General features: G+C 45.6%; 1 protein-coding gene across 9 annotated transcripts in view; it reads right to left on the bottom strand.

Annotated features, from left to right (window-relative positions):
• Positions 1–6,072: 6,072 nt before the first annotated feature.
• Positions 6,073–14,798, bottom strand: part of TOPORS (TOP1 binding arginine/serine rich protein) — a 38,156-nt gene continuing 29,430 nt past the window's right edge. For all 9 annotated transcript variants that reach the window (XM_029615618.1, XM_029615637.1, XM_029615653.1 and 6 more), the window contains 2 exons: positions 12,654–12,755; positions 6,073–10,556 (listed from right to left, as the gene is read on the bottom strand). In XM_029615618.1, the coding sequence (XP_029471478.1) occupies positions 7,500–10,556 (3,057 nt within the window). In that variant the 5' untranslated portion in view covers positions 12,654–12,755 and the 3' untranslated portion in view covers positions 6,073–7,499. The remainder of the gene's footprint in view (positions 10,557–12,653; positions 12,756–14,798) is intronic.

Genomic DNA, 14,798 nt, shown 5'->3' with positions numbered 1-14,798 from the left:
GGTGCTATCAGGATCATGGTTCCTCCGTCCTGGCGTAGCTTCACGAGAGTCCTTGACAGAAGAGGAAGTGGAGGGAATGCATAAAGCAGACCTGTCGTCCACTTGAGGGAGAAGGCATCTCTCGGCTGAAAGTGTTGGCTCCGAATGAGAGAGCAGTAATCGTCCACTTTGTGGTTCTGAGGGGACGCAAAGAGGTCTATGCGGGGAAAACCCCACTTGTGAAACAGAGAGGTCACTACCAGAGGATCGAGTGACCACTCGTGTGGCTTGAAGACACGGCTCAGCTGGTCTGCCAATACATTGTCTACTCCCGGCAGGTAAGTGGCCCTGAGGTACATAGAGTGGGAGAGGGCTTCCGCCCAGATCTGCGCAGCTTCCTGACACAGAAGGAAGGAGCCTGTGCCTCCCTGCTTGTTTATGTACCACATGGCCACTTGGTTGTCCGTCTGGATTAAGATTATCTGATGGAATAGATGATCTTTGAAAGTTCGGAGTGCATAGCGGATTGCGCGAAGTTCCAGGAAATTTATCTGGTGTTCGGCTTCCTCTTTGGACCATAACCCTTGGGTTTGTAATTCGTCCACATGGGCTCCCCAACCGATGTGAGAAGCGTCGGTGGTTAGGATTACTTGCGGATCCGGTGGAAGAAAAGGTAAGCCCTGAAGGAGGTTGACCTGAGTTGTCCACCAGGTTAAGGATAGGCGCAGGGCCTGTGTGACTGTGACTATGGAGGACAGAGGCTGAAAAGCTTGAATCCATTGGTGTCGTAGAGTCCATTGTGTTACTCTCATGGCTAGTCGGGTCATGGGAGTGACTTGAACCGAGGATGCCATGTGTCCTAGGAGAATGAGGAACTGGCGAGCCGTGGCAGTGTTTTGAGACTGGAGCTGGCGAGCCAGGGATATTAGGGTATGGACCCTCTGAAGAGGAAGGTAAGCCTTTGCCTGCAAGGTGTCCAAGTCTGCTCCAATGAAGGATAAGGTTTGAGACGGGACTAAGCAAGATTTCTCGTAATTGACAAGAAACCCTAAGGAAAGGAGTGTTTGAATTGTCAATTTTAGGGAGGATTGAGCTATGTGTTGGGAGGAGGCCCTGATTAGCCAATCGTCCAGGTAGGGGTAGACATGGACACCTTCCTTCCTTAGGAATGCTGCTACCACTACGAGACATTTGGTAAAGACTCGTGGGGCAGAAGCCAGACCGAAAGGTAGGACACGGTATTGATAATGGTCGTGGCCTACAAGAAACCACAGATATTTGCGATGGGATTGTGTGATCGCAATGTGGGTATAAGCGTCCTTGAGGTCGAGAGAGCACAGCCAATCCCCCTTTTGCAACAGAGGGAGCAAGGCGCCCAGGGTTACCATCTTGAACTTTTCTTTTTGCAGATACTTGTTGAGGGCCCGAAGGTCCAGAATTGGACGTAGCCCCCCTGATTTCTTTGGTATTAGGAAGTATCTGGAATAGAATCCTTTCCCTTGTTGACAAGGAGGGACGGGTTCTATAGCATTTGATTGTAGAAGAAGGGATACTTCTTGATGTAATTGAGTGAAATGGCTGGTTAGACTCCATGCCTGAAGGGGCGGGGAGTCTGGCGGAAGTGTTATGAAGTTGAGGTGGTAACCCTGTGCGATAATTGCTAGCACCCACTGATCTGAGGTGATCTGTTTCCAACGGTGTAAGAAGTGGAACAGTCGACCCCCCACAGGGATGTGTGGAAGAGGGAGATGGCATGTGCTCAATACAGGGAAGTCAAAGGCCCGCCGTAGGCCCAGGAGGTGGGGCTACAGTAGGTCTTTGCTTTCTTGGCTGACGAGGCTGAGGCCTGTTAGAGGACCGTGCAGGACGAGCCCTAGTTGACGGAGGGTAGTAGCGACGTGGTCGAAAGAATGACTTCTTAGAGTCCTTCTTTTGCGGTTGCTTGGAGGTCACCTCAGGTGGGACAGATGAGAGTTGTTTCAACGTCTCATGGTGGTCTTTTAACTCCGCCACAATCTGTTGAATTTGCTCTCCAAACAAATTGTCGCCTAAGCAGGGCAAATCAGCAAGACGATCTTGGACTTCTGGGCGAAGGTTGGATGACTTTAACCAAGCCCAACGTCTGGCTGAGATGGCTGTGGCTGAAACCTTCATGGAAGCATCGAATATGTCATAGGCAGTCCTAATCTCGTGCTTCCCAGCCTCAAATCCCTTGTGAAGAAGGGCTTGAAGCTGTGGTTGGTATTGGTCCGGCAACGTGTCAGCATAGTCTTGCATCTGCTTAAAGATGGCTCTGTTGTATTGAGTCATGTAAAGTTGATATGAAGCTATGCGTGAAATCAACGTAGCTCCATGATACACTTTCCGTCCTACACTATCCAGGAACTTGTTGTCCCTGGTAGGTGGGGTAGAAGAGTGCGGCTTAAGACGCTTGGCCTTCTTCTGCGCGGACTCAACCACAACAGAGCGATGATCCAGTTGAGGCTTTTGGAAACCTGGTGCTGACTGGACAAGGTATGTGGAGTCAGCTTTCTTGTTAACTGGTGACACCGATGAAGGAGATTCCCAGTTTTTCTTGAGCAGATCCAAAAACACCTGGTGTATAGGGATGGAAGCGATGATTTTTGGAGCATCCAGAAATTGAAGTAGTTCCATCATCTGGTGTCTATCATCAGCTTCAGATTGTAGTTGAAAAGGTACAACTTCTGACATTTCTTTCACAAAATTAATGAAAGATAGATCCTCAGGAGGAGATCTTTTTCTACTCTCTGTAGGAGATGGTGGCGAAGGCAGATCTGTGTCAGAAGAGGTATCATCATCATCACCCCAGGTATCGTAGGGATCATGTGTGGCTTGTAGCCCTGATGGACCTGGCTGAGGCTCTGAAGGCATCGATGGAAACCGAGGTGGAATCGGTGCAGTAGGTGGAACCAGAAATGGCATCGATGGCTTCGGTGCTGCCGATGGAATCGGTGCCTGGCGTGGAATCGATGGAGCCGAAGGATAAATCGGTGGAGATATACCAGAAGGTACCGATGGAACTACCCCGGAAGGGGGAATTCGAAACGGTGTTTCTCCTGCCGATGAGAAACCAGTCGGAGACGGTGGTGTTGTCGATGGCACTGGAATCACCGATGGAAGGGCCGTCACGAGTGCCTCCATGCGGCTCAGTAGCGGTGCTAGCGCTTGTATCAACGGCTCGGAGGTCGGTTCCCTCCTCGGTGGCGAAGCCGGTGCCGGTGTCGGTGCCGGGGGCGGCACTGGAACCGGTGCCGGAGACGGTGCCGATGGAGGTTGTAATTTCTTCATCGCTTTCTCGATGGCCTCCTGGACCAGCCGGTCCAGTTCTGCCCGGAGACCAGGGGTAACCATACCCGGCTCGACGGGAGAGGGAGGCTGAGGCAGGGCCGGAGGGACCACCGTAACCTGTGGGATCACGGCCCCCACACCCCGAGAGGGTGAGGGTTTCCTCGATGCCGGCGAACGAGACGTGGAGGGCATCCGGTCTGTTCGCGGCTTCTTTGTCGGTGGCTCGGCTTGAGCAGAGGTCGATGGCTGTGGATCCTCGACAGGCCGAGACTTATGCCGTCGATGGCGGTGCTTTTCTTTCCGATCCCCTCGCCCATCCGGGGAAGGGACGGGAGTCGACGGCCGAGAAGCGATCGATGGCGGACGGTCACCGGAGGGTTGACGATGATGGTACAACTTCGACGGTGCCGGTTCCGATGACGTCGATGCTATCGATGGCGTTGGGGTTGGTGCATGGAAGAGGAGCCCCATCTTCTCCATCCTGGCTTTGCGACCCTTGGGTGTCATTAAGGCACATTTGGTGCAAGTCAGGACATCATGCCCACTACCCAAACACATTACACAAACCCTGTGGGGGTCTGTGATGGACATAGTCCGGGTACAATCCGGACAACGACGGAACCCCGTTGCCATGGCTGAAAGCCAAAATTTAGGCTGGGGATCGGTAAGTGCCCACAGGCCTCGAGGGCCAAAATCGACGGCAGTCGATGGAAGAAGGCAAAAAACTTACCGGGTTCCGTAAGATGACTAAAAAATTTGTCGAAGGGAGACCCCTGAGGGGCAAATTTTCTTAGGAAATTAATTTCCAAATTCCTGTCAGGAACGTGGTTAGAGAGCTCCTTTCACCGCGTGGCAACTGCTGCGCGGAAAAAAGAAGACTGAAGGGAGACCCCTGCTGGCTGCAGGGTCAGTGCCTTGCTGGGCATGCCCAGTAGGGGCCAGTCAAAGTTCTGTTTAAACTTTGACAGAAGTTTTCCGTGGTGGGCTCCATCCTCGATGTCACCCATTTGTGAGGACAACCATCCTGCTTGTCCTGTGAGAACACTACATATAAATACACACACACTATACACATACACAGTAGCTTGTTAAAACTATTTGACCCCTAAAAAAATCAGATGTGTGGATTACAAATGACATTTACACAGATTCCTCCAGACAGTATGTTTATTGCAAACCAGCATGCTTGTAAATTTTCAAAGTCGCAAGTCATTATTTCTCTGCATTTTTTGTAAAATAAAAACTGGAAAAAAAAAATGCTGCTTGCATAAGTATTCAACCCCTGTGCTGTGGAAGCTCCCACATTTACAAAGATGAACGATATTGGCCTAACAAATGGCCTCTACCTGTGAATCATTAAAAAAAAAAAAAAGAGAGCTTTCTTAGATAAGACCACTTACTTCCAGTACCATTGGTCAGACTGTGAATCTGAAGAAAAGATATGAAAATGAAGACCAAAGAGCATTCTAAGGAAATTAAAGATATAGACATGCACAAAATAGGAAAAGGCTACAAAATATTATCTAAGTACTTGGATATCCCAGTGAGCACTATTGGATCAATTGTGAAGAAATGGAAGCTGCATCATACCACCCAGACACTGCCCCTCAAAACTCAGCATTAGAGCAAGGAGGAGACTTGTGAGGGAAGCCACAGAGAGGCCAACAATCATTCTGAAGGAGCTAGAGAGAGACAGGAGTGGAGGTGCACCAGTCAGCCTTATCAAGAGCTTTGCATACAACTGACCTGCATGGGAGGGTGGCTAGAAAGAAGCCATTACTGAAGAAAAACTACATCAAAGCACTTCTGGAGTTCGTCAAAAAGCCAGAGTGACCATGCTAAAATGTGTGATAAGGCATTGTAGCCAGATGAAACAAAAATGGAATTTTTTTGGCCAAAATTCAAAGCACTATGTGTGGCGCAAACCTAACATTACTCACTTCTCAGCAAACATCCCAACAGTAAAGTATGGGGGTGGCAGCATCAAGTTGTGGGGATGCTGAGCAGGACCTGGTCATCTTGTTAAAATTGAAGGACAGATGGATGGTGGGAGATACTGCAACACAAACTGCTTCAGTGTGTTAAACAACCCAAGCATAAGGCCAAAGCAACACAGGAGTGGTTGAACAACAAAACAGTGAATGTTCAACAATGGCCAAGTCAAAGTCCAGATCTCAATTTAATCGAGAATCTGTGGCACTATTTGAAAATTGCAGTCCATAAGAATCATCCAACCAACCTGAACAACCTGGAGCAAATTTACCAGACAAAATGAGCAAAAATCACTGCAAAATTGGTAGATTTCAAGCTGTTATTGCAGCAAAAGGTGTTGAAGAAGGGGTTGAATACTTATGCAAGCAGCATTTTTTGGTTTTTAATTTTACTTCATAAAAAATGCAGAGAAATAATGAATTGTGACTTTGAACATGAACTTTAAGAGCAGATTGGCTTGCAAACAAACACTGTCTAGAACAATCTGGGTAAATATAATTTGTAATCTACCCAAATCTGCTGACTTTTTAAAGGGGACTAATACTTTTAGCTGGACTTCTATTTGTCCTCCGGAGGCCAAAAAAGTAAATTTGGGTGAACTGATCCCAAAGCATAATATTCTCCTTCTCCTACACGCAGACATTCCTCCCCCAGCATTAAACAACTAGCCACTAATATATATAATATGCGCATGTGAGAATGTGATTGTGTGTAGCAGAAAGAGCTCCCACCTGGCTCTGGCAGGTCCACCCATCATATAGGTCACACCCTATCCTGGCTCCACTCCCCTCCCCTGCTGCTCTACAGTTCTACTTCCTTTTTGTCTACAAATTAAGCCCTGCCCACATGTAATGGCTAATTCGGCCTTGCTTATTGACGGAAAATATATAACATCCTTCAGCTGCTTTAACATTTTTTGGAGTATATGATAAGAGTAAAACAACATACTTTGTTTCAGTTACTGTTTCCTATTTTCTTTTTTATTACAAGAATTATAAAAAAAAACCCTTTTAATAGTACCAAGTCACTTTTGAATGCATAAATAGGAGCTGTGCAGCTGTGGCACTTCTTTGGCCTGGACTTATCAGTATCAGGCAGGTGTAAGTCTATTTGAGCCTGATGTCTATGGGAAGTAAATAAAATGCACATATGTATAAGGGTGAACACGACTGAAGGCATATTTGCTTACTGAGCATTTGAGGTAGCTGCTCATCCTGAATACTTTGAAATATCTTTGTTTCAGGCTGTGAGGGGTATCAGCTTTTAACAGTTTTTAGCTGGACTATTTGTCCTCCGGAGGCCAAAAAAGTAAAATTGGGTGAACTGATGCCAAAGCATAATATTCTCCTTCTCCTACACACAGACATTCCCTCCCCCATCCCACAGCATTAAACAACTAGCACCTATCAACCACATTTGTCTTCTTCAGCTACCCCAAAATATCTTTTTCTTTAATACCACCAAATAGTGTTTTGAATAGGTTCAATTCTTCAGTCATATGAAGCCTGCTTAGCTTTCACAGGTAAACAGGTTATTGAATTTTAAACAGAAGCATGATCCTCTTTTTATATAAAGATTTACTTTGTAACAATTTACATTCTGTGGCTTTAAAATTTTTTAACACATTTTATACCTGTTACATTTTTATTTAAAAAAGTGCATCCACTTTTTTCTCTACCAGCAACATACATAATCTGTTTGATTTGCATGGACTGTACTATCCTGAGCTGACAGAATAAACTAATTCAACAGATTGGTTGTTTCTATGCACATTACTTCCTGCCTTTTTATAACATTTGCCCTTATCCTCAAAATGGATTTCACAAGCAACCATTCAGTCCAATCGAAGCATCTATAACATACCTCCCCACCCTCCTTTGTAAGCTAAAAGGAATTTAAAAAAACAAAACAAAACACTAAAAAGGTTTAAAAATAAGCAAGACCCTAGTTCTGCACATTCTGCCTACCTGGTCTCACTCTCTCAAATTGCTCACTGGCTGCATCAGAGAAGTGCAGCCCTTCAGAACAAGCAAACAAAAAAAAGCCATGCATTAAAGTCCTTAGCACATTTCTTAAGACAAAAAATTCTCATTTACAAAACTTAACACACAAAATAAAACAAACACACCATTATTTTGTGAAGGGGGGAAAAAGATCTTCATTCAAAAAAAGAAGATTCAGCATCTTAAACCAGCCAAAGCTAACCATAAAGCAAAGTGCTATGTCTTTTTACCCGAATGATCAAACAAATAGTTTTTTTCAATGAGGCTTTTTGGCAGTCTTAATATAAGTGGTGGTCTCTCTGACAAATTCTCTTCACATATAGTCCTGGGGGAAGAAAAAGGCCTGGGCTGTTCAGCTGGTGCTGATTCAACAGTAGTGGGAATAGTTTCTATGCCAGAATCACTACTTCTATCTGCCATGGCAAGAGTTTGCTCATCTGAACTTTCATCGAAATGGAAGTCGTCCAGTATCCCAGTCGCAGCTTCTAAATTCATATTGCTGGTGACGGTATGAACATCTTCGTCCGACATAGCAGGACTGTTGTCTTTGCCTAAGATGTCCACGTCAAATGAATCTTTGCGCTGGTATGCTCCTGGAACTGCAGGTGTCTCGCTCTCATTTGGAAGATTAGTAGATGCCCAGTTACTGTCATCATCACATTCCATGTCTTCCTTCTTTTCAATTTCACTGTCACTATCTATAGTGATGACCACCGGGGAAGTATGCTTTGAGCTGGCTGATTGATGCCGTTTGTGTTTCTTTTTTTGCTTCTTCTTTTTTTTTTTATGATGCCGAGAACCATCTGTTGTTTTTCCTTCGTAAACTATCTCAACACTGGAGCTCCGAGTCTTTTTCTTTCTCTTGTGCCTTGATTCGCTACTGGCTCGGCTGTCAGTCAGGTCATCCTCATTGCAGCGATTTCCATGCCCCGATTGCGATTTAAGGGGACAGTTTTCTTTCCCTTTTAAATTCAAGGCACTTTGATGGTTTGTTTCATTGACTTGGTCTGCCTGTTCTAAGTGGCGAGTTTTGTACTTCCGTTTCCCACTGGGTTTTTCACTCCGTGTTTTCTCAGATCCACCAGCAGTCATCCGGGATCTATTACTGGATCGGCTCCTGGATCTGAATCTCTCCCGATAATACTGACTGTTTTTATTATGGATCCTCTTATTTTGAGGATTTTTCCTTTCAGAATAGCACTGTGTTCTAAACTCTGGACTAGTTGACTGTCTTTGATAAAGGCTTTTTCCACGAGTCTTTCTTCTGTAAGACTGATCAAAACTATCTCTTCCTCGGTTTCTAGTGAAGTAGGTACACTCCCATCGATAAGTGCTTCTATAATTATCAACTGGATAATTGTAATCACTATCCCTGCTTCTTGACCTTTCGCTGCCATGGTCAGTGCTCCGAGAGCCTGACCTGACATCATCTCTCGATACAGAGCTTTCACTGGTTAAGGACACAGTCTGGCTTCTTCTAGACAAGCTTTGCTCTCTGGTTGTTAACCTATTATTGTCTCTCCTGTCTCTATGGCGAGCACTCTCCCAGCTTCGTGAACTTCTGTGCCTTTCTTTGCTATGATGCTTCTTCTTGTTCCTGTGGTCTCTGGCATGGGAAAAGCGTGAAATAGAGTCTGGGCTTCTTGATCTTTCCCTCTTTTTTGAAGTATAATTGCTTTCCCTTCTTGTTGAAGACCTTCTAACACAGCTCCTTGAACAGGACAAATCAGATCTCCTTCTACCTTTATCCTTTTCATCTTTCCTTGAATTATTAAACTTAGAGGAAAAGGAGGAGGTCTCTTTTTGTTTAGGTTTTTCTATTTTCCTATCTTTAGAAGCTGTGGAACTTGTGGAGGAGGATGAACCACTGTCACTGTTATCACTAAAAAAGGTAAGCTGGTGTGGCTGCAGTTTTTTGTTATTCTCTGTTTTCTCCTCATAGAGAGACTCTTCAGAATCAGAGGAAAGTTGAACTAATTCTGGCGTTCTCTCTGCTAAAGGTTTAATGTAGCCAACAATGAGACAGTCATCCGAGGGAGAGGTGTTGTCCTCACCAACTACACCTGGATCAGCTTTCACTTCCACTTGAGCACCCACATTTCTAGTGCCTTCTTCATCTGAACTTTCAGATGAATCTACAAGAGAAGAGACTGTGGTTGGAGCAGGCTCCAAAGTTGAATAAGAAGGCCCTGGAGTTTCATCATCCCATGGGGCCTGGTCAATACTAGTCACAGATGAAAGCAAATCTGGGTCTCTAGAATCACCTTCATCAGGAGATATTGTAATAACAGAAGAATCAGAATGGCTCCCTTCTTCATATGAAGGAGCAGGGTAATCATAGTTTGCATGCAAGTCATAGGCATCTATGTTATAGGGGCAGCGGGCAAAACTGATGAATTCATGTAAAAAATGATCAGTACGATGGAGCAAAAAAGGCTTGAGATCCTCTGCAAACGTCTGACTCTCCAGATCATACCGTGTGACATTACTCATGATAATGTGCTGCACAATGTTGACTAAAGAACCATGGGCCCCAAACAGAACTAACAATTCACGTTTCAGCCACGGGACTAGTCTGTGGAGACAGGCAGGGTTCCGGCGGAAAAATTCAGCAGAAATTTCCCTGTAGCGCCCGCCATCCTGAATGCTTCTGACACGCACTCCAGAACGATATAGGGCCCTCCTGAAGTTAATTATGTCTTGTTCCTCAATGTGCCGTGAGGTCCTTCCCTCTGTATTTGCCTGCCTCCTAGAGGCAAACTGCCGAATTATTTGATGAATGCCTCCATCTCTCTGCAGGGTTGTTTGACCTACAAGACCTTCAAACAGAACCCCGTTATCCGGTGGTGAAAGAGTCCGCCGCACTGAAGTACTTCTGCGAGAGCGAATTGGTGTGCGGCGCTCCCTTGTCAGAGTGGTACGGTAGCGAAACCTGTGTCCCTCGGGGCTGGCAAAAGAACCATTCTGTGAAGGTCTGAGAACATACTCTTTGAAATCATTCTCTGCCCTCACACTGTGGAAGATAGAGTGGAATGGCTGCTTACACAGCGGACACTCAGCTTTGTTCTTTGACCATTCCTGGATGCAGCGAAAGCAGAACCTGTGTAAGCAGCGATCCAAGTAAGACATGTTGTCAAATCTGTCCAAGCAGATGGGGCACTTTGAGTCTGGAGAGGCATCGGTTGATACTGGATTGTGTTGCCGCTTACTGGTACCAGCTTTAGGTGAAAAACTGCTGCCCACTGTACGCTCCTTAGTTGCTGATGCCATCATCTGTTGGGTAAAGAAAAGAAAAAAGAAAGATATGGAAGCATATTTGACTTAAAAATAAACAAAAAAAAAGATTCATTCTGTCACAAGAGGAAAATACAAACAGATGAAGTGCTAGCAAATTAAAACTTTGAAAGGAGTTGTATATAGTCTTCAGAACAGAGACTGTACCAACTTAAAGCAGCAACACAATTACTAAAAATATTAATATGTCTGTTTTGTGGGGTTGTTTTGCCCTATTCCTCAAACATGTTTAGAATAAGATTTGTGTAATGAACATGGAGGGAAGCAGCACTGACAGGATGTGTGTAGTGGTGGCTACCTTTCAAGGCTTTGGCCAAAGCTACCTGAATCACCCAAGCAAATGGTACTGGGGAAAAGGATAAGCAGGGGATAAAATCACTGTTTCCCTCTGACCCCTCAATCCTATCCCCTCACAAAAACACACTGTTTTTGTGGGGGGATAGGATTGAGGGGTCAGACCTAACTGTATGACCTAAGGTACAGACCACTGTACCTTAGGTCATTACATTATGTTTTTAAAAATCTTTACTGCATGTTAAAATGGGCTGAGAAACATCATTAGAACGGATGTAAAGCTTAATAACATTCTTTAAAGATTTCATCTTATGACACCATGTCTCTGTCTAATGCTGTCAGACCATGAACTAGCCATGTCAAGCTTCCAAATCCATTTTTTCTATGAAATGTATAGAAAAAAAATATACCGTATTTTTCGCTCCATAAGAGAGACTTTTTTCCCCCAAAAGTGTGTGTGTGGGGGGGGGGGGGGGGGGGGGGGGGGAATGTTTGTGCGTCTTATGGAGCGAATATAAAAAAAGCCCCATCCCAACCCTTTAAATTTAATTAACTACAGCCCCCCCCCCACCCTCCTGACTCCCCCAAGACCTGCCAAAAGTCCCTGGTGGTCCGGGAGTGATCTCCTGCACGTGGGCAGTCTGCTGCCAGCAATCAAAATGGTGCCAACGGCCCTTTGCCCTTACTATGTCACAGGGGCTACTGGTGCCATTGGTCGGCCCCTGTGACATAGTAAGAGCAAAGGGCCGTCGGCACCATTTTGATTACTGGCAGCCGACGGCCCACGTGCAGGAGATTGCTCCCGGACCCCCGCTGGACCACCAGGGACTTTTGGCATGTCTTGGGGGTGTCAGGAGGGTGGGGGTTGTAGTTAATTAAATTTAAAGGGTTGGGATTGGGGTTTTGTTTTTCCCCCCACAGAAAGAGAATGATAAAAGTTTTCTGATCTGGGGAGTGGACCGAAATGGCACTCCCCAGACCTGAAAACGAAAAGGGGACAAAAAAAAAAAAAAAAAAAGTTATGCACTCCCCTAAGTTGCTCCATAAGACGCACACACGCCCGGGAACAGAGCCGGTTTAGCACACCATTTTTTTTTGTTAATTTTCCCCCTCTGAATCCTAGGTGTGTCTTATGGAGCGAAAAATACGGTATATATGTAATCAGTAACCCGATCAAATATAAACTGGAAATCACAAAGCAGTCAGATTTAAATTTTTTTTACATTTAATTGTCCTGCTTTAGCAATAATTGTTACATCAAAGAGACTGCCAGGAGGTTGGGAAGCAGGGCATTAGCACCCCCCTCCCTCCCCCAATATTAAAACATTCTCAAGCTCTGTGAAATGGCCAAAAAGAGACCCATCCTCAACTCATAGCTCAGACCCAAAATGTGGATGGTAAGCAAGTGCTAAGCAGTGATGAAACATGATGATTTTAGCAAGCAAAACAAAAAAAAAAAAAAAAAAGGCTGAAAGGCAACCTCAGAGACCTAATTTTTACAGAGTGATTTATCAAGAGAGGGTCATTTTAATCTGCTTATATCAAACAGATCTCATGCTGAGAAGAGGCAGGGTGAAGTTTTCACCATTTTATTTAGCAATACCAAGTCACTGTATGCTTAAAAAGTGAAAATCTCATGTCTGTGACCACAAATTAATAGTCATCACTATGGGGAGTTTTCATTAGAATTTCCTGCAGTCTTCTAGTAAAATCACTGCCAATCCAAGATGCTGCATATGTTTTTCTGTTTTGAGAAGAACATGGGATATTAAAATTGCTTACTCTGGTTTTTTTCTTTTGACTGTAGTACAACAAGGAGGTCAATCCTAAGTCAGCATGACGTAGAATGCATATGCTCGATTACAGCAGAGGGATGCTCCCAGTCTGAAAGAAATGAAAGGCCACAATGACAGCACACTTGGCTACAATTTTACCAGGATAAACAACGCCCTCCCCACCAAAATAAAAGATAATTAACCACTATTATCTTTAAATTATCTACTAAATTATCAAATTCTAATCCAAAAAGAAAGGTAATTTCCCTTCTAAAACAGACTGGATAATCAGTTTCACTATGACAGGGGTGAAAATCTGTGACTCTTTCATGTGCAAAACACAGCTCTTGTCCTCCTGGCCACATAGCAACTGAGTAGTACCACAGGGGACAGGAGGGGTGGGGCTAGAACAGGAAGCACACACAATAGAACAGAGAAGAACCATTCTGCTCCAGCCACCTCCCTATCTCCACCCTCCTCACCGGTGCTGCTGATTGCTGCAGAGACAGAAAAGAGGGCTGGAGCATGGATCAAAGGGTGTTGTCTTCTCATCCCAGATTCCCCCCCCCCCCCCCCCAATCCTCTATGTGCAAGCAGCAGCACTGGATGACAGGAGGGAGGCGAGGCTGGAGCTGACAGGATGGTTCCAGTCAGCTCCCCATTTCAGCCTTCACCATCTTGTCCAACCCCCACCCATAGTTCCCTCTAACCTCAGCGCATGAGCAATGGCTCATACATTTCGGATCATCGCTCACAGGTTTTACAAGGTCGCTCACATGCTTATTTTTCTTTGTGCTATTTACAGAAATGAAACACCAATACTGGCGCTCAAAATTTGTTGCTCCAAGAAACAAATTTGCACACACACCTAGTCACTCCTTAGAGAGGGAGCACTGCCCCCACCCCACCTGCTGCCTGGAGTAGAGAGCTCTTATCTGGTTTGCTGTCTGGAGGGGGAGTGGGATGGAGTATACACAACAGACCCAGAGGCTCACTTTGCTCCCAAGACTTGGGATTCAGCTGAAAGCAGTGGGGAGGAGGGAGTTACCCAAAGCTCAAGTCAGGAAAGAATAATTTGTGGCATGAGAAAGAAAGTGAATGTTGAAGATGTGAGGGGTGTGAATGCTTGAAGGAAATGCAGTGCAAGAGGGGCTGAATGCTTCTGGGGGCAGTGTTCTGAAAAAGGATTAATGCTACAATGGGTGGGGACTGGAGGAGGAGGAGCTTATGCTGTGGGGAAGGGGGAAGATGGGGGCTGATATTGTTTTCTTCCTCATTTCCCTGAAGTCAGCAATGCAAACTGGACCATCTGGCACATTAATCCTCCCCAAGATCCATGCAGCCACCTGTTCTGCAACAGTTGTGAGCAGAGCTTGGGTAAGAGAAACAGAGGGAGGGAGAGAGAGATGTGCTAGGGTGTTATATGAGTCATGTGGAGGGAACGTGAAGGAACCCGGGGATGGGGATAGAAGGGTTTCAAAAGAACAGAGAGAGGAGTGTGAGAAAGCCAGCAGGGAGGGTATGTGTGTGTGTGCAGGTAAGGCAGCAGTGGTGATTGGGGGAGGATGAAATAAAGTGGTGTCAGGGTGGGGCAGACGTGGTAATGAGGGGGTGACCATCATAGGTAGTGAAGGTAGAAGGGTGAGAGCGAGCTAGATGAGGTAAATGGGGAAAGGGAAGATAACCGAACCAGAAGGGGTGAGAGCTAGAGATGCTGATTAGAAGGGGGAAGGATTCAAGACATGCCAGAGGAGAGAGAGGCAATGCTTGGGGGGGTTATAGGAATTATGAGTGGGCAATGGTGGAGGGTGTATGCAAGAGAACCAGAGAGGGCACTGGAAAGGAGGGGTCAGAAAGAGAGAGAGAACAAGAGGGAGTAGGGTAGGGGAGATACTGGTGGTGGACAGAGAATGAGGGTGTGAGAGTACAGTAGCACAAGTGGTGCGGAGGCAAATGTTAACGTTGGAGCTGCAGAGCCACCGTCTCATTCTTGTGGGGTTTGGGGAATGTTATGCTGGGACTACCAAGCAAGACACTGGTAGGAACAGGATGGTGGACTGAGAAATACTGAGAGAGAGAAGAAAAGAGACATTGGGCAGAGCATTAGGAGAGAAAGAGGGAGATGCTGATCAGAGATAAGTGGGGGGACAGA

The sequence above is a fragment of the Rhinatrema bivittatum genome, chromosome 1 (assembly GCF_901001135.1).
Source record: "Rhinatrema bivittatum chromosome 1, aRhiBiv1.1, whole genome shotgun sequence".
In the NCBI taxonomy this organism is placed as follows: Eukaryota; Metazoa; Chordata; class Amphibia; order Gymnophiona; family Rhinatrematidae; genus Rhinatrema; species Rhinatrema bivittatum.
This window is presented reverse-complemented; position numbering and strand designations above follow the sequence as displayed.